At 48.5% G+C, this 19037-nt stretch overlaps 1 protein-coding gene across 2 annotated transcripts in view; it reads left to right on the forward strand.

Moving 5' to 3' along the window:
* The first annotated feature begins 4786 nt into the window (after positions 1 to 4786).
* LOC147241321 (gamma-aminobutyric acid receptor subunit rho-3) overlaps positions 4787 to 19037 on the forward strand; it is a 30560-nt gene continuing 16309 nt past the window's right edge. The window contains exons 1-4 of one of the 2 annotated variants that reach the window (XM_086191910.1): positions 4787 to 4918; positions 5004 to 8319; positions 8419 to 8715; positions 10881 to 11042. Coding sequence is in view for 1 of the 2 variants with exons in the window: in XM_086191909.1 (XP_086048035.1) it covers positions 17394 to 17500 (107 nt within the window). In the remaining variant the exon portion in view is untranslated. Of the gene's footprint in view, positions 4919 to 5003; positions 8320 to 8418; positions 8716 to 10880; positions 11043 to 14714; positions 14890 to 15020; positions 15586 to 16692; positions 17501 to 19037 lie in introns of those variants that run through there. The other variant, XM_086191909.1, reaches the window with a different exon arrangement.

Genomic DNA, 19037 nt, shown 5'->3' on the forward strand with positions numbered 1-19037 from the left:
AAAAATAAATAAGCCAAACAAAATTTGTGAAATTCCCTAAAATTCCTCGACCAAAATGAGCACGTCAGAATTTGACAGAGAAAATAATCTCTCTTGATAAATTCGGATTTACTTTAATTTTTTGTAATGTTTTTTTCAACCCTTGTGGTCACATGTAGGCTGTGGGCTTGGTCCCAGTGCTGAAGAGCTGAGCCAATGAACAGGCTCTCTGACAAGAGTCACTGACGTCATGTGGTTGAGAGCTCCGAGACAACCAGGAGTTGTAGTGCTTTGTCAGCAGTGTTGTTTTCGTCACGCTGGACGAAAACGAGAATGACGACGTCAGACCCTTTTTTCCATGACGAAAATGAGACGAAGACGAACGTCACCATCGCCCTGTGAAGACTGAAATGTGACGACATTGTGTTCATTTTCGTCTGACGAGAACGAGACGACACTAAATTGTTAGTTGGTGGACGATCAAAGTGTCAAAACGTGGGTTTTTTCCCGCCAAGTATAACAAGCGTGCGATGTCAATCAAGAGCTCAAACATCAGAATGGAGCCAGCTGGAGCTGTTGGTCCTCATGGCCACGCCCCCATCATCAGTACACACCCACTAAAAGCCTCTCTCTCTCTCTCGCACACACACACACACACACACACACACACACAGACAGACAGTCTGGGCCTGTCTGCAGAGGACGAGACTCTCACCACAGCAGCAGCAGCAGTGTCGGGTGGTCGTGAACAGAGGGATGATTGAAGCATAGCTTTAGTCTGTGAGGCTCGCCCTGAGATGCAGTTTCTGTTTGAATGAAGCCTAAAGTTTGGTGGTGGTGGTGGTGGTGGTGGCTCCACCTCCCCGTGGAGCAGAGAGCACTTCCTAGTGCTACATGCTAACGCTAGAATGAACGGGGCTGCCAGGCCCGCTAATGTTGGCTGGTTTAAAGCAGCCTTCTAGTAATCTAGCATGTTATGAATAAAACCCTGTCCCTTTGTGGACGGGGGGCAGGTGGAGTGCTTTGACCCGTGTTTGTGGGACTGGGAAACACGGGAGTCCTCAGACCTGGTAGTCCTCAGACCTGGTAGTCCTCAGACCTGCTGCTGTTCCCTGTCTAAGCAACACACCTGGATGCTTTAACCAACAACAGCAGCTGAAGCCAACATGGAGGACATGAGGTCGTTCACATGGAAGTCAAGTGTGCTTTTATTTTGTTTATCCTATTTTATTGTGATACAATACTCCTATTGTGGGCCAGTGTGTTGTCTGCCTCTGCAACAAAATAATAAAAGTAAAAGGTAGAGAAAGGAAAAGAGGGGAAACTCCCCTTTGAAGGTGGATCAGTTCAGTGCTTCATTCTAACACTGGAGTGGCCTCTTCAGCACACACACATCTTTATTGAGAGGATCTTTGATATTTGACTGAAACTATCAAGGATAGAAATGACTAACATGGGACTAGAAGTAAGAAGCATTTGGTCCCAAAGACTGAGACTAAGACTAAACCTAAAATGTCTGCCAAAAACAACCCTGTGAATGCGACGAAGGAACACGCAGACTCCCTCAGCTCAGTGATTAGCTTTTTAATGATATGACATCATGATAAGGCACGTGGGTAAGAAATCAAGTATAAATCGTGACAGAATGCTTACAGCATCGACCAGTTTCTTTCTTTTATCCAGCAGGAAACTCACATCTCCACATCAAAAAAAAAAAGAGAAACATTCAGTCGCTTCAGTGATTTTCTGTCACATTCATCTTTAAATTCCCAGAAGCTGCTTGACCTCTCAGGGTGACGGTCATAAATATTCAAAGCTTACATGCAGCAGGACAGATTTATGAGATTAGCTGAGCACAATGATTGGTAGTGGGTGGGAAGTGTTAGCGTAGCTCCGTCTCTGCCTGCATTAATATATACCAGTTTAACATGAGGAGACATTGTCGTGGTAGAATCAGACAGAGCTAGCTGATGCTAACACTTCCTACCCACTACCAGTCATTGGGCTAAGCTAACTAGCCTGGACTTGAGCTAGCTGATGCTGACACTTCCTACCCACTACCAGTCATTGGGCTAAGCTAACTAGCCTGGACCTGAGCTAGCTGATGCTAACACTTCCTACCCACTACCAGTCATTGGGCTAAGCTAACTAGCCTGGGTCTCCATCTTCTTCCTGGATCTGGAGATGATGGACAATAATTCCTCAGAAGTCGGTGTGTTCTTTAAGGGCTTGACAGGCTTTGGGAGGCGGGGTTTTGGTTCTCAGCCTGCTAATGGAAATGTCAGAAACCTGTTTAGCCTCCTGCATCTGTGCATCATGACTGTTTGCACAACATATAACGTAAATTCCGACACATATCCAGCTCTTTTTTTGCTCACATCTGAGGTCTGTTAAGCCCAAAAAGTTCTTATTGGATCAGTCAGTTCTCATCCTGGGCTGCAAATGTGGTTCCTGATCTGAAACGGGCTGTCCGATTCTCCAGGATCCGTCTTTCAGGTGGTTCCTTAAGGAGTTGCTTGGTCTTAAAGCTGCACTTTCAAACCCTTCATGATACCATGGAAGTGTTTCGTTTTTAAGGCTTTGTGTGCAAATTCTACATGTAGGCGTGTGCACTGGAAACCTTTTGTCCACTAAAATCCAGAACAAAAGTTTATATACATATAATTTATTTTGTTTAAAAGGCTCCTGTGTGTGTGTGTGTGTGTGTGCGTGTGTGTTGTTAATATGTTTGTGTAGCATGTTCTCAGGTTAACGGAGAACCGGCCTGGGGCCCCGACTGTCCGTTGGTTCCACCGGCCGTTAGATGGCTGCTCTCGCTCGGGTGACTCTCTGTGGTCGGGTCTGTAACAGGAAGAGAACAGAGGTTTGGTGTCGGGTCGGTGGAGCAGATCTGGTCCCTTCATGGAGCAACGGTGCAGTAACCACTGATTGAGCCATCAGTTCGTGAACAAATGAATCGGCTGATACAACATGATCACGACGGATTTGTCAGAAATGATGTCACAGATAGAGGGTCAACGTCACGAAGCACAGCACAAAATCTAAGGACATTTGTGTTTGGGCGATGATGTCTTGATTCTAACGGCGCTTCCTGGCAATAAACCCGACACCGTTGGAAAGCCCGTTTGTTTCCCTTTTGAATGGAGCCACATTTGTCAGGAACACGCGTTTGTGGGATGAGCAGCAGAGGGCGGCGCCCATGAAAAATGTGCCACATCTCGTCTGCCAGTGCCAATCAGCTGATGTGGCCGTTGTTCGGTGGGTTGGACGATGGAAGCTTGAAGACACACGACATGTTGGAAATGCAACAGTTTATCCTTTAACAAACAGGAGCCTCGGTCGTGTGTGCAAGAACCACACACGGACACAGCCGCCTGGCCCCTCCTCCTCATGCTGGTCGCCAGCCTGGTCACACGCCGCGGTGGGACCGCACCCCCTTCTTCAACCAGCATTTGTCGCAGGTCAGCTGACGTAGTCGTGTTGGTCACTCTGGCACCACCAGCAGGCCCCAGCTGGTCCCACAGGTGTTCAGTGGGGTTGAGGTCAGGACCGCTGGCAGGCCTCCATCCTCGCCGCTCCCACATTCTGGAGGTCGTCTCTGATAAACCCCGCCATGTGACGGCGAGCGTTGGCATCTTGGAGGGCGGGGTTCGGTCTCAGACTGTGGACATGTGGGGCTGCACCTGCTTGCAGAATCTCAACAACTAAATCAGCTGTTTGGCACCAGCAGGAAAGATTTGGCACATTTTTCATGGGCGCGACCCCCAAACTCAACTCTGCTGCTCATCCCACAAACACATGACTTCAAATCTTCATGTTCACGTACTCAGTTACATTTTTGATTTGAAGTAGAAGAGAGAAAAACCCAATGATTGATGGATAAAATAATGAATGACTTCAAATACTCATCAATTAAGAAAAATAACTGAATGACTCCTCTGAAATAAAAATATTAATACACTCTGAACTAAACTCCTCAGTCAAAGTACCCACGAGTTCAGGAGCTCATTCATAAAAAGACGACTCCAGGACGAGTCAAACTGGTGAAGAATGAAATCATGAATTTAAACTACACAAATGATCAATTAAAGGTCTAACGAATTCAAAACCACATCTAAATCTCTCAGATTCATTTTTCCACCGATCATTTAAATTATGAATCCAATAAATAAGTTTTCTGAAGTACTCAGTTAATATTTTGTTGTCTGTGTCTCACTTGCTAGAATGGAATAAAGTGAATGTATTTTCATTTACCGTCAAAGTTAAAACGTCTCACAAAACTTGGCCTTCAAAATGCTTCTGCTGTCCTGAGTAAGAGCCACTTCCTGTGGCCTTGTTAGACGTTCTGAGAGCTGGCGTGATGCCCCGCACCCTCAGGAACAGTTTAGTCTTCCATCTCTGCTGAAACTGTCTGTGTGTTTTATGCACAGGTGTTTTTCAGGATTTTCTCCTCTCTGACGAGTGAAGCTTGGCCCTGAGCTGAGAGGAGAACAACCCCCTCAATGCATCACCGGAGCCCAGAGTTGGGATCTGGCTCCATCTAGTGTGTGTTCTGGGTAGTGCCTTCTTGCTCTGATTACCAACTTTTGACCAGGTGCAGCTCCGTCACGTCCTCGGGGTCGTTCCTGGGCTTGGAGGTGTTTCCTGAAAGAGACAAAACAGACACTTCATAAATCAGCAATTCATTCTGACGATAATTAGCATTTCCCCATATTTCCCAGCATGCATCAGGGCATCACCAGATGTAATGACAGCTTCCTTCTTTACCTCTCAGCTTCAGGTAGGCCAGCATGCCCACCAGCGCCAGAACCAGAACGGCAACCACCAGACCCACGACCCACCAGTACGTCGTCTCCTGTGCCTTACTCTTCTCTGCAGGGAGCAAATACCAGCTGGTGAACACGTGTCCTACCAGACGGTTCTACTGGCTTCATGTCAGGTTGGTTCTTCATAGTCACACACGATTGTGACTCATTTCAGACTGTGAGCTTGTACACTCGAGGGTCTTTGCCTCTGGCCTCCAGATCCTGGACCAGACCAGAGACTGGACCGTTTCTGACTGATTCACATGCAGTGATGGCGGCCTTCCTGTGAGTCACGTCCTGCCACCTGCTGGCTCTCAGCCGTCACCTCTCACCGACACCAGAGTTCCACTGGGTGAAAGAACGTGTCTGACAAAGGCAACTTCCAACAATGTCCTGACCTGATCCTCGGGACCGCGTCTGGAGTTCATGAGAAAACAGCCTTCAGTTGTCCCCCACATCCATGGGACTTCCTCCCTCACCCCCTTCCTTCCATCCGTATTCACATCTCTCCATCCTCCCCTCCCTCCTTTCATCAATTTGTCCAACAACTTCCATCCGTCATCAGCATTGTCGTTTTGCTGATCTTCTTGGATTTTAAATCAGATGTTGCTGCTTTTGAATTTTTACTTCAGGGCTCAGAAATGAGAGACAAAGTCAGGAAGTCAAGCTGTTGAGAAACCACCACGTCGTTGGTTCGCTGTTTTTATTGGATCTGTTGACAATGATGAAATGGGGCCATTTCTGAACCTCAGAGCTGAGCTGCGTCTCGCCCGGCGCTGGCTGGAAATTTCTAATCTTACGACTCAGGGTTTGGAAACCTCGTATCTCGGTCAGAATCCCAGGTTGCCAATCAGCATCCCGAGTATGACCCAATTCACGCGCCATGAAATCTATGGCAGCACGGTGGGGTGAACGGAGGGCACTGATGTTTGGTTTCTCCTGAAACAAACTACGGCAGATTTCACGTTTCACCACTAGAGGAGATGTCTGAGCTGGTGGTCAGTGTCTGGATGATTTGGTGATGTGGCGATGATCACAGCTAGCACGCTGGCTACTAGCCGTGCTAGCTGGGCCGAGAGCAGCCTTCGGTTGGCAAATCGTGTTGGGGTTCAGTCAAGCGTGGACATGAGATGTGAAGTTTATGTCATCGTTCATGCTGGGTTCACACTCGTTGAACCCACATCTGGGAAACAGGAGGCTGGTCAGACTGAATAATGAGCTAAAATGGAATGCAGCTACGTCAGAGTGACGGGCTCGCCGGGTACGCCCTGGCCGTTTGTGATCTCACCTGCAGGAGCGGCGATGGTGACGTCCGTGCGTTCAGTGTGGGTGTTGTACGGCATGGAGAACGTGCACCTGTAGCTGCCCGTGTGTTTCACGTACTCGGGGTCCATCAGGCGCAGGGAGCCGTCTCCAAACGGGACCCTGAAGCTGTCCAGCTCGACATGGTTATTCCAGGGTGGCGAGGAGGAGCTCTGCCCCGATTGGCTGTTGTAGGTGAGGATGTATTCTTGGTCCTCGCCGTTGGAGAAGTTCCAGGTCAGGGAGGGATTGTTCAGGTAAGGTGGGGCGTAGCAGGGGATGGTCAGATCCTTCCCCTGCAATCCTCGTATTTCTACCAGAGAGGAAAATATGATTTCCTTTATATCGTATTTTATCATTTATTAATATAAATCAATTCAAAGGCCCTAAGAGAAGCATGGCGTCGGCAACACAGAAACCAGTTTGTACCTCTCTCCCTGAGCGAGGTGGTCCATGCCGGACCGCCGTAGGATGTGCTGACTTTACATATGTAGATGAGGTCTGGTTGGCCGTTCAGCATCTTGAGCCGGCTGTCAACGGTGTACAGCCCCTGTTTGTTCGCAAGCATGCGTGTGATTGGTCGGAGGTCTTCGAAAGTGGGCGGTTCTGTCGCCCAGGTAACACGAGGAGCCGGGAAGACATTGTGAACGATGCACTTCATCTCTTCGTAGCCGCTCAGCCTGGACAGCACCAGAGACAGGCCGCGGATGGGTGCTGCACCAAGACAAAGACACAGCAAGTAGGACGCTTTCCAGCATGACAGTCCAAATGCCAGCGCCCGATTTAGCCTGGCGGCACGTGACACAGATAACATTAGAGCCCTGCTAGCAGAGTGCAGTGCTGCTGCATCCTGCAAATGTTGAAGTTCATTTTTCTAAACCAGAGGTGCTTCAGGGTTACTCTCACCCAGGGGGAGGGGGAACCTGGGCTTAACTGGGCCTGCAGGCTGACTTATCAGTGAGTCTTCAGTCTTCAGCTCCCAGGCCCTGCACCAGAGGACGTTCAAACTCAGCTCTGACTCAGTAGCATGAACCTGCACCATTGAGCTCATGATGTTGTTTTGAATTTGCAACAATTTCCAATCCAGAAAATGGGAACCGGGGGCTGGTATCGCTAACGCTCAAGCTAACAGTACTTGTTGCTGCAGATGCAACCAAAGTTTGCGTGTACATGCACCAACATCAGCAGCCTTTCAAATCGTCCCTAAACATTCAGTCTGAGTGCCTCGGTCCCTCGAGTTCCTCTCACGCTGCCTCTTCTAGCTCCTTGAGTATCTTAAATATGGATGCTAATCGCTAACGTTACACACTGACATTACTAATTTTCATTGAATGTTGCAGTTTTCTGGAAATAACTGCCTCATTCCATCAATTTATTTTTCTTGCAATTACACGAAGCAGTGAAGTTGCTGCTAACCAATAATGTCTTTGTATGCACGATGCTCTGGGTGCTCAACGCCACGATGCTACTTCTGTTATTAATTAGTTTAGATCTTTCATTTTGAAAAACGAGACCAGATTTCAAACTCCGGTTGCTCAGGCGATAATTTGCCGTGGTGCGTCCGGAGCTGTTGAACGTACGGCCTCGCCGGGCTCCTAGAACCATCCTCATCACGACTGAAGTGAAAATCAGAAGCAGAGCCCAAGAAATCAGCGGTCAACTCAGCATTTAATTATCAAACAAGCTCACTGAAGCGATGTGCTGACATACTGTGGTTGTATGGGCGCTGCCACAGTGGGTTTCATGTTTCATGCCCCCCCCCCCCCAACTCACACACACCTACAAACACAAACTGCTCAGTCCAGAATACACTTCCACCCAGTGAAGTGTCAGAAAAAACAAAAAAAACCATGAAGAAGAGGAGCTACTCAAAGACCCGCCCACTTGTGTGCTCTGGTGCAGTTGTTGTCCCAACCAGGAAATCATGAGCTTTCCCTGCAGACTCCAGCAGGATCACACAGGAGGTGAGGAACAGTTCCAAAAACTAGTCTTTAATAAAGAAAGGAAGGGCAAGCAGTCCCAAAGGGAGCAGGCAGAAGGCAGCGAGGACAAAGTTACACCAGTTCATACTGGGCCAGTCCAGCAGCAGAGGCATGGAAGGCCAGGAGGGAGAGGACAAAACCAGAAACAAGTCCAGGACCAACAATAACTGAGACACACCAGAACACAAGGGGATTGGGGGGGGCTGGAGGGCATCGATGGACTGATGGTGATGATAATACACCTGTAAAAGGTAAGAAAACGACGTACCTTCCACCTTCAAGATGACTTTTGATGTGTGTTCACCCTTGGAGGTGCGGACATGACACTTGTATGTTCCCCTGTCCTTGAGGCCGCCGTCCCTGAGGATCAGCGTGGCGTTGCCCCGTGATATCAGGTGTGGGAAAACAGATGCACGTCCAGCGAGCTGCTGCTGTTCAGAGTGTTCCTCACTGCTGTCGCTGCCATCATCATCATCATCATCATCACTGTGGTCATCATCATCTCGCTGGAAGCTGTACACCACGACATCCTGTCTGAACCACTGGATGGTCTCCTTGCTGGCGGGCTGGAAGCTGCAGGGGAGCACGCACTCCTCCGACACCAAACACGTCACAGTGACATCTGAAACATGACACGGAAACTCAAGGTGAGATGTGTGACCTCCCTCGTCTCCAAGTCAGTGGATTTTTGGTCAAATACCTGAAATCAGGTGTGTGTTTACCAGCAGCCACAGATATCAGCAGGTTCAGTTCTACATCAGATCCACCAGTAACACCAGACCGGTGGATGGTGGAGGTTCAGTTCTACATCAGATCCACCAGTAACACCAGACCGGTGGATGGTGGAGGTTCAGTTCTACATCAGATCCACCAGTAACACCAGACCGGTGGATGGTGGAGGTTCAGTTCTACATCAGATCCACCAGTAAACACCAGACTGGTGGATGTTGGAGGTTCAGGTCTACATCAGATCCACCAGTAAACACCAGACTGGTGGATGGTGGAGGTTCAGTTCTATGTCAGATCCACCAGTAACACCAGACCGGTGGATGGTGGAGGTTCAGTTCTACATCAGATCCACCAGTGAACACCAGACCGGTGGATGGTGGAGGTTCAGTTCTACATCAGATCCACCAGTAAACACCAGACTGGTGGATGGTGGAGGTTCGGTTCTACATCAGATCCACCAGTAACACCAGACTGGTGGATGGTGGAGGTTCGGTTCTACATCAGATCCACCAGTAAACACCAGACTGGTGGATGGTGGAGGTTCAGTTCTATGTCAGATCCACCAGTAAACACCAGACTGGTGGATGGTGGAGGTTTAGTTCTACGTCAGATCCACCAGTAAACACCAGACTGGTGGATGGTGGAGGTTCGGTTCTACATCAGATCCACCAGTAACACCAGACTGGTGGATGTTGGAGGTTCAGTTCTACATCAGATCCACCAGTAAACACCAGACCGGTGGATGGTGGAGGTTCAGTTCTACATCAGATCCACCAGTAAACACCAGACTGGTGGATGGTAGAGGTTCAGTTCTACATCAGATCTACCAGTAAACACCAGACTGGTGGATGGTAGAGGTTCAGTTCTACATCAGATCCACCAGTAACACCAGACTGGTGGATGGTAGAGGTTCAGTTCTACATCAGATCCACCAGTAAACACCAGACTGGTGGATGGTAGAGGTTCAGTTCTACATCAGATCTACCAGTAAACACCAGACTGGTGGATGTTGGAGGTTCAGTTCTACATCAGATCCACCAGTAAACACCAGACTGGTGGATGGTGGAGGTTCAGGTCTACATCAGATCCACCAGTAAACACCAGACTGGTGGATGGTGGAGGTTCAGTTCTACATCAGATCCACCAGTAGACACCAGACCGGTGGATGTTGGAGGTTCAGTTCTACATCAGATCTACCAGTAAACACCAGACTGGTGGATGGTGGAGGTTCAGTTCTACATCAGATCCACCAGTAAACACCAGACTGGTGGATGGTAGAGGTTCAGTTCTACATCAGATCCACCAGTAAACACCAGACTGGTGGATGGTAGAGGTTCAGTTCTACATCAGATCTACCAGTAAACACCAGACTGGTGGATGTTGGAGGTTCAGTTCTACATCAGATCCACCAGTAACACCAGACTGGTGGATGGTGGAGGTTCAGTTCTACATCAGATCCACCAGTAAACACCAGACTGGTGGATGTTGGAGGTTCAGTTCTACATCAGATCCACCAGTAAACACCAGACTGGTGGATGTTGGAGGTTCAGTTCTACATCAGATCCACCAGTAACACCAGACTGGTGGATGTTGGAGGTTCAGTTCTACATCAGATCCACCAGTAAACACCAGACTGGTGGATGTTGGAGGTTCAGTTCTACATCAGATCCACCAGTAACACCAGACTGGTGGATGGTAGAGGTTCAGTTCTACATCAGATCCACCAGTAACACCAGACTGGTGGATGGTGGAGGTTCAGTTCTACATCAGATCCACCAGTAAACACCAGACTGGTGGATGGTGGAGTGGTGGAGTCTTAAAAACCTGGGTTGCTAACAAGAGTCTAGAGGAGCCTACAGAGGTCATGGAGGTCATTAAAGGTCATCAGGGGAAACACAAGAAGCCTGAAGCTTAGTGGTGGTGACCTTGAAGTCATGTGACCCTGGTGTAGTTCCTTCATAGGCTACCGTTAGCTTAGCACTGCTAACCGTAGCATCCAGGCTTCCAGCATCATCAGAGGGTTCATTAGTGAAGATGATCTTGATGAACTGAACCTGGAAGATCATCAACTTTTGTTCACCAGAGCTGATTTACTGGTTCAATCACCACAATCACATGGAGCGATCCTATTGGCTGCTGGTGGAGGAACCAGGAGATGACCACTTCCTGTTGGTGGAGGAACCAGGAGATGACCACTCCCTGTTGGTGGAGGAACCAGGAGATGACCACAAAAACACCCCATGTAGTAAGAATGTATCTTTCTGTTTCACATCTTACTTGCTAAATTAAGCCTGGTAACAGGAATTTCTCTTAACTCTGAAATGCCCGTCATTGCCTCACTGGTAAATGAGGAGTATTTCCTCTCTGCTGTGGTGATTAAATGTCAGTGGTATCCCCCCCCACCCCCCACTCGTCTTCTACAGAACAGGAAATGAATCCATTTTCTTCTGAAACACTTTCTTGTTTGTGCGTGCGCCCCTGTGACATCATACAAACCGCATGAATGAAATGAGAAAACGAATCGAGCAGCAGAAGAATGGACTATAAAAATGACGCTGGCCGCCAGTCTGAACTGTGTGATGAATGAGTCGTGTGGGCTTGGTCGTCGCTGTCATGTCCAAACTTGAAGAAGAGCGTTGAGCTCTCCTGAAGCAGAACTGCTTCATCATACAAGCCTGACCAATGTCCCTGATTACTAACAGATGATCGACGTAAATCATCCTGAAGCGTTTCTACACCTTCGTGTCTGAAGTTCATCGGAGCTGCGTTCTGATCACGTGCTTAAAAATTAGGTGCCAGCAAAGGGATTTCCCTCCAAAAACATCCCTTTATTTGGGAACAGCAAGGCCGCTGAAGCGTCCGCCCATCGCTGCCCCAGGGCGTAGACACAGCAAAGATGCTCTGCTTGTCTGTATCTGCAGCTAATTTACGACGGCTAACAGCAACGACTGCGGTCACTCTGTGTCTGAACTGATGGAAGGAGGGCTTTCCTCGCGCCATGAGGAGTCAACTGCTGCTTGAGATGGCACTTTTTAAATGAGACTGGCTTTTTTTAATGTTGAATTTACATGGTTACACTTGCAAAACCGCTAGTTTAGCATTTTAGAAACCCTGAGAGACTCACAGAGATTAAGAGAGTGTTTGAGTTCTTCTCCCAAACACCTGGCGGTTGTTGCGAACGCAGGGCTGAAAGCATTTGTGTACGAAGGGTTAAATAAATCCTCTCGGATGAGTTGAGAAACATGAGATGATTTCACTTCACGCCTGAGTTGACACACACGCTGTCACCCTCATGACTGAGACCAGAACATTTCAAGTTCTCCACTCAAGTATCAGGGAAATGTTTTCGATGGTGAGCCTCCGGCGGCGTGTGACACGTTTGTCTGTTTTGGCCTTTTGACGCTGCTGTTAATCAAGAAAAATGTCTCGTAAACGCGCGGCTCTTCTCGTACTCTTGACGTGGAGATGAATTATTTTCACAGCTTCATTTTGCTGAGACCTGTATAACGGGAGCGTGAACCTGTGGTGCCATCACTCCTCGGCTCCACGCCCCTCTGCTGTCAGATGCGAGTGTCAGCAGCTCCCCCGCCTCAGGCCCTTGAGTCCCACACGCCACCTCTCCATGTGTCACTCGGCCTCTGGGGCCTGAGTTCTCTCAGAGTTCTCCTGAATGTTCTCCTCACTAGGAGGTTCCTGTCAAACCGCCGCAAAGCTGCAGGGAGCAACTTTCAAATCTTGAGCTAAGAGAAACGGGCGGGGTTGACCTCGATACCACGGATGATGTCATGTTTCTCTCTGTGAATGAGATCGTCATGTTGTCATACCTGATTCAGGGTAATAAGAGCCGGCTATTGAAGTCCTCGGATGAATAAAAGGCGCTACACGTGACGGAGGAGCCTCCAGGACTCTCAGCCAGTCAATGAAACCATGTGACCTCTCTGTATTGGCATGAAAGCAAAAGTCCTGTTCCTTCATAGTCACGGCACGCTAGCAGATGTTCAGCTAACGAGTTAGCAGATATTAGCAACCCTTTAATCCTGATCTGGATTCTAACCTGAACGGTACAAATGAAGGTTTCTGAAACAAGCCGACGACAAGCCAGCAGCCATGTTGGAGTTCTGTGCTCTTTAGGAATCTTCTCTCTCCAGGAACTTTTCACGCATTTCAGAGATGCTTGAGATCCAACCAGCCACAGCGACTGGAGGGGCTAACCTCCCAAACCCTCGCCGCCTGTCCTGAAGGAACCTGACAGCTGCTCCCTTCATTCTTGTAAATCACAGCGATGACTCAGAGCTCTGACTCACACCTGCGCCATGCCGACATGCTCACCTTCCCCACCGCCCCGCTGACGTCTGAGCCACTGCCGCTCCTGTGGAACTCCAGTATGACATTTCATGCCCTTGCAGAGAATCTTGCTGGTTTATTTGCCGAGCAATTAGTGTTATGAAACCAAAGTAGCCGATAAAGAGTGAACCATTACAAATCTTAACATCTGAATCCATGAACGTAGTGTGACTGAGCACACGAGAAGCTCCAGAGCAGGCCAGAGGATAAAATACACGATAACACAGTCTCAAAGTGCTGGCGGAAGACAAACAGCATCAAAACACAGGGAAGTCAGATTCCACTGCCGGGCTCTCGACCCAGGTGTCCTGGTATCCAGTCCTCACCGCGATGAGACAAACCACCAGGTGTGCTGCGTTTGGTGGTGGGACTCCCCAGAACCGACGCTGGAGTTTGGTTCCTACTTCCAGACCTCAGTATTTACATCATGGCTTCACCGGCAGGTGTGTTTGAAGAGGTGGCTCGTGAGTTTCCAGTGGCGTTTGTTTGTCTTCACCAAGCTCAGTGGAGGGGTGTAGCATCACGGGGAGCCAGGAAAACTTTTGGAGGAGATTTGTGGAACATAATGAAAGAAAGGCTGTTGTTCTTTGGTGGGGGCGTGGGGTCTGGCCCAGCTCTCCCTGAATCGGCCGTTTGATCTGCGCCGCACTCAGATTCGACAGACGAATGACTCAGGACCTACGCTCGGCGTTCTGAGGTCATTTTTGCTTTTTTATGTATTTGCATATTTACATACAGCTGCATTTTTGACAAAGTTCCCATGGTAACGAAGGTCACACGCTCTCATGCGGAGGGAGACCATCTCTGTCTTCCTCTGCTACGCCACCTCAACATTTCAGGGATCAGCATCTGAACACACTCAAGTGAGCCAGCTTCTCAGGAGGTTCCATCAGAGGCAACGTTCAGAGTGGGAGGAAGGGGGGTCAGTCTGGACCCAGGGGCTCATTTTTGCACCGTAACCTGCCGGAACATGTCGATCCAGCCGAGGGGCAGCGGCACATGAGCAGTGAAGGTGGGGAGGATTCAGACGGGAGGGGGGGTACACATGGAGACGCTGGAGGAGACGTCCCAGCAGGCTGGCCTGACAGCGGGCGACTTAGAAAAACTGAAACTAAGTCTTAAACTCAACTTGATCAGGATCTCTAGACTTTTTTCTGAAAATTCTTTGGAAAAAAGTCCGAATTCTGTGGGAAAAATAAATCTGAATTTAGAGTTTAAAAACCTGGATTCTGAGATTAATCTAAGAGTTTTGAATCAGAATTCTCAGGGGGAAAAAAGCCTCTGTGTTTGCAGTCCTGATCTCCCCGTGGCCTGGACCCCCTGGTTCCAGCCAAACATGCAGACCAGCTCTGGTCCTCCTCTTGTCCTACGTGCGACCTGCCAGGTGCTCCCACCCTCATCTCTGCTCTGGTTCTGCAGCTCTCAGCACTGAGACCAGACTCAACGCTGCAGCAGCAGCTGTGCTCTCTTGCTGCGGTTGGTAAATGTTTCCAGACGTGACGTCAGATGTTCATTTTTTGGGGGGGGGGGGGGGGGGGGGGGCGCCTTAATAAGCTATCTTGACTCATGTGTGTGTGACCCAAAAACAACTCCTGTATCCTGACGTGGCACAGATTTTTGTGCTCCAAGGAAATTTTCTGTTCCCTGCTGGCAGATCAGTTGTGGCTGCAGGACAAAGGGACGTTTGTGTCTCACCTGGAGTTTTGTCCTGGGTGGTGAAGCCGATCCAGACCAGGAAACAGGCCCAGGTGTGTATTGCTGACATGATTCCCTCTCAGGTGTTGAACACTCTGCTGACACAGAAGCACATGCAGGACTCTTCTCACTCCATCATGTTTCCACTGTGGGGATTCCTACTCTTGTTTTCTCCTTCCGACAGGTTTTTCCTTTGGAACTATCACACACACACACACACAAAGGAAGAGAGGAGCATAATTAGAGACACATTCCTGCTGATATGGACGCAGGAAGACCTACAGTAGAGAACGAGACGGGACATGTGCGTCTCTAGGGAGAATCCAGGTTTGATCCCGGGATGAGAAGTGAGGATTTGGCCCGTCCCCACGCATCAGCCTCGCTTTCATCACCACAACAAGAAAAGAAATAAAAGTGAGCTTTGCAGCCGAGGCCCTGGAGTCTTTCACCCGGCTGGGAAGATTCACTCCTGCCTACAGAGCCCTGGAGCGGCAGGAGAGAGGAGAACATATCTTGTGGCCACAAAATGTAACTATTGTATCGTGTTGTCTCATGGCCACTGAGTCTTTGGGGGGGCCACCTATATCTCTCCAGGGCTCGGGTTTTGTCCTCCACTTCAAGCCTGACTTTTATCTCTGGGGTGGATTTGATGAGCCAGACTTGGAGGAAGAGGATGAGTCCATTGTTCAGGCGCTATAAAGCCTCAGGCGTCATCTTGACACCATCTCAGCTCTCCAAAACAAACACAGGTGAGCTTGGTACCGAGCATCAAAGAGCAGCAGGAAATGTGACCTGATCAAGGAGTCAAGGGAGGAAGTTTATGGAGTGGCGAAGATTCATGATGAGGATGGCGATGACACGCTGACATATGCAGGCAGGAGGCGCGCAGCCGCCGTCATTGTTCGAGTCCTGGAGTGTTTACGTTGCGTTAGAGGGGCGGACAATCGTCTCTGAGTCTTATAGAGTTCAGCGGGAGTCCCTTATCCCTGATTTACGCCTGATGTCTTCCCGCTGGCTGCAGGAGGAGGCCGGCGCTTGGACTCACTCCAGATCATTCCTGATGGTTACCAGGGCAAAAAGCAGGTGCAGACGTTCGTCCTGCACACCAAGGTGTCGCAGAGGCTCAGATACAATCTCAGAGAACGATCAAGTAAAAAAAAATCCACTCTAGAACGAACAGTGGACCCAACCCCCCCCCAAAAAAAGACAAAAGTTGTGAGAAATGTGTTTAGCTTTACAAATAAATGCACCAGCAACAAGTAATGAAAAAACATGCAGGGAGACGCTTTCCTGCCTGCTGTCAGACGCGAATGCTTTTCATGTGTTGATTGACAAACTGGGACTAAAAGTGTCAACAGCAGCACAACAATGGGAGCAGGAACCTGTCGGTGGGACCGAGCAGCCCCGACATGCAGGCTAGCCCTGTAATTATTAACGTTCTCTCCTCAGGTGCAGGCCTGCTGCGTCTTTCCTCAACTTCACATCACGTTCCATTCACAGAGAACCAGGAACAAGATGAGAAAAAGGAACGTTTCTGGGAGGTTTCATTGTTATTTGCTCATCTGAATGCACTTCCAGTTTAGTTGCAGTTTTCAAAGGCTGGCCAAAGAAGACATTTTCTTCTATTGAGGACAGAATCAGAGCTCTTCTTTGCTCATTCTCGATGTTAAACAGAGACCAGCAATGACTTGCTGTGTTTTTATCGATCCGTGTGAGTTTTAGCGGGATTCCACAAAAAGATTTCCCCCTTTTTTTTTGTCCCAGGACGACCGGGACGTGGACCCAGGGCTTCTCTCACTAATGTGAAACACAAAACTTTTCATTCTGAGTTCATTAATGATATCAATTCTTTAAAGGCAGAACCTGATCTTTAACGTGAGCAGGAGATGTGGATCAGCAGGTGGGATCGTCGTCTGTTGTAGTGAAGAACAGACTTGACCCAGGAGGAAGCCATCACGTGGAACGGGATCTGCATGTTGGTCCAGGAATTCTTCACTTTGCTGAGTCAAAACTGAGTCATATTCACTTTTTAATATTCCTCACAGTCAAATGTGACAGGATGGAGAAAAGAAAGGCAAACCTTGTGATAAAACTTCAATTTTTTAACCTGGGTTAATATTTAAAAGTATCATTTTTACGGCGATGAACAGTTTCACTTTTTCTATGTGTTTGATTTGGCACATTTAATTAATAACCATTTATTTGTGTGAAAACCTTTGATCTCTTTTACGAGACCATAAACTCATTGACAAGCTGAGTGCACTCATGAATGAGTACAACATTTGTGTAGCTTTATGTTGATACAGCCCTCTGTTAGTGATTCACAGATTCGTGGCATGGCAGTTGTAAGAGGAAGGACTCCACATAGGAGATACTCACATACAAGCAGACTCCTGGACATCAGCTGCAGTTCCAAAGAGCTTCCCTGAAGAGCCACAAGAACCCTTTATAGACCTGTGGTGCCGGAGTGTGTGTGTGGAGGGAGGCGTCGCTCGCTGACTGGCTGGCAAATCTGTGTGAAAGCTGAGGAAATGTGAAAGCAGTGACTCAGAATGAGATGAACTCCACCTTGAAGGAAAAGGAATCAGCAGCTGAAAAGAGGAAGAGTGGAGCTGCTGCTGCTGCTGCCTCCTCCTCCGAGTGTCAGCCTGACTGGATCAACAGGTTATTTAGAGAGTAGACACACACACACGAGGCAGCGCGGCCAGGGGACGCTCGCTCACACACCCTCTGAATGGGTGGAGTTTGGCTGTGATTGACAGCAGCGCTCACAGGACCCTCCGGAGTGTTGCCCCTGCCGTCCCATCAAATGTCAGATGGGTTTGTTTACACAGCGCAAAGCTCTTTCAGAACACGCTGTGTTCTCCGTGCTATGAATTGTTTGTCAAACACTTGACAAGACGACACACACGCAAGCAACATGTGGTAGAAATACCCAGATAAAATAGTACTATTAAAGATAGTAAATAGTACTAGAAGTATCTGAGTATAGTTTGGGAGTGTCGAGTGCCACACGCACAGACACCAATGGACATGTTTTCATCACATTGTCTACACTAAATCTTTTTCTTCAAAGTAACAAGTAACTGATGGATTTGGGTAAATGAAGTGGAGCAAAAATACCCTTCAGATACAAATACTCAAGTAAAGATACCGTGACGATGTAGTTAAGTACAGTAGCTGAGTAAAAGTACTTAGTTACTTTCTAGGACTGCTCGATCTCTGTGCATGTCTTTGGTTCCTCATTGCAGAATTCAATCAGGACCATCTCATGCTTCCTCAGCTTAAAGGTCAGCGACGACAGAGATTTTTATGGTCCGTAACCATCTCATAAAATACTGTGGTTTCATGGTACTCGCAGTGTTTCTTCTGCTATTACTACTACTACTACTACTACTACTACTACTGAATAATCATAGCTGCGATAATCGTGGCTTCACAGTTTTATTAAAGAAAGACTTTGATGATGGGAAGATGAACGGTTTCCTGGTTGTTTAGGTAAACAAGTTTCCCCTCTGGTCTGTCTGAGAAATACAAGTGGCGAACACAACCTAGATCCATGTATGGGAACTGTAGGAAGTCACATGACCTCAATGGTAAAGGTGGATGTGAGCGGTGATCTGGTGTGTGGGAGTGGCGGTCTGGTGGGTGGGGGTGGGGAAGTGGTGGGTGTCGCGGCGGTGTGGTGTGTTGGGTGGGGGTGGCCGTCTGCCTCTATGTGGCCCTGGCTTGACTGGATTCACTGAGACGTCCCACAGCGATGAAAATGTCCTCATAAGTGAAGACGTCTACTCATTCTACAGATCTTTGGGTGTTTTCTCACTTCAACTTGCTAAGTTGCTGAAACCAGAGAGTCGGAGGGGTTTGGGGGTTTGATCTCAGTTCCTATTTGTCCTGTTTTATATTTCCATTTACAATCAGAATTGAAGCTTTTCATGTCATTTATCAGGACTTTCATCGTGGGCTTGGGGGTGAATGAGTGGCGCACCAGCAGGAGACTTCCTGTTCGGCGCTCGTCATCTCTGAGCACCGTGACGTCCCGCGGGTGTTGAGTCAGTGTCAGGTTCAGCAGCTGTTTCATCTCTCCTTGCGCTGGAGGGTTGTGCTCACTCTTAGTTCACTCTGGAAAGATCTGCTGCTTGTACTCACTCACGCTCGCTCACTAAACTTCTTGACCAGTGACGTTACAGTGACAAAGGAT

Source organism: Aulostomus chinensis, chromosome 21, assembly GCF_037954235.1.
Source record: "Aulostomus chinensis isolate RoL2024-O1b breed Wild chromosome 21, RoL_Achi_v1.0, whole genome shotgun sequence".
Taxonomy (NCBI): domain Eukaryota; kingdom Metazoa; phylum Chordata; class Actinopteri; order Syngnathiformes; family Aulostomidae; genus Aulostomus; species Aulostomus chinensis.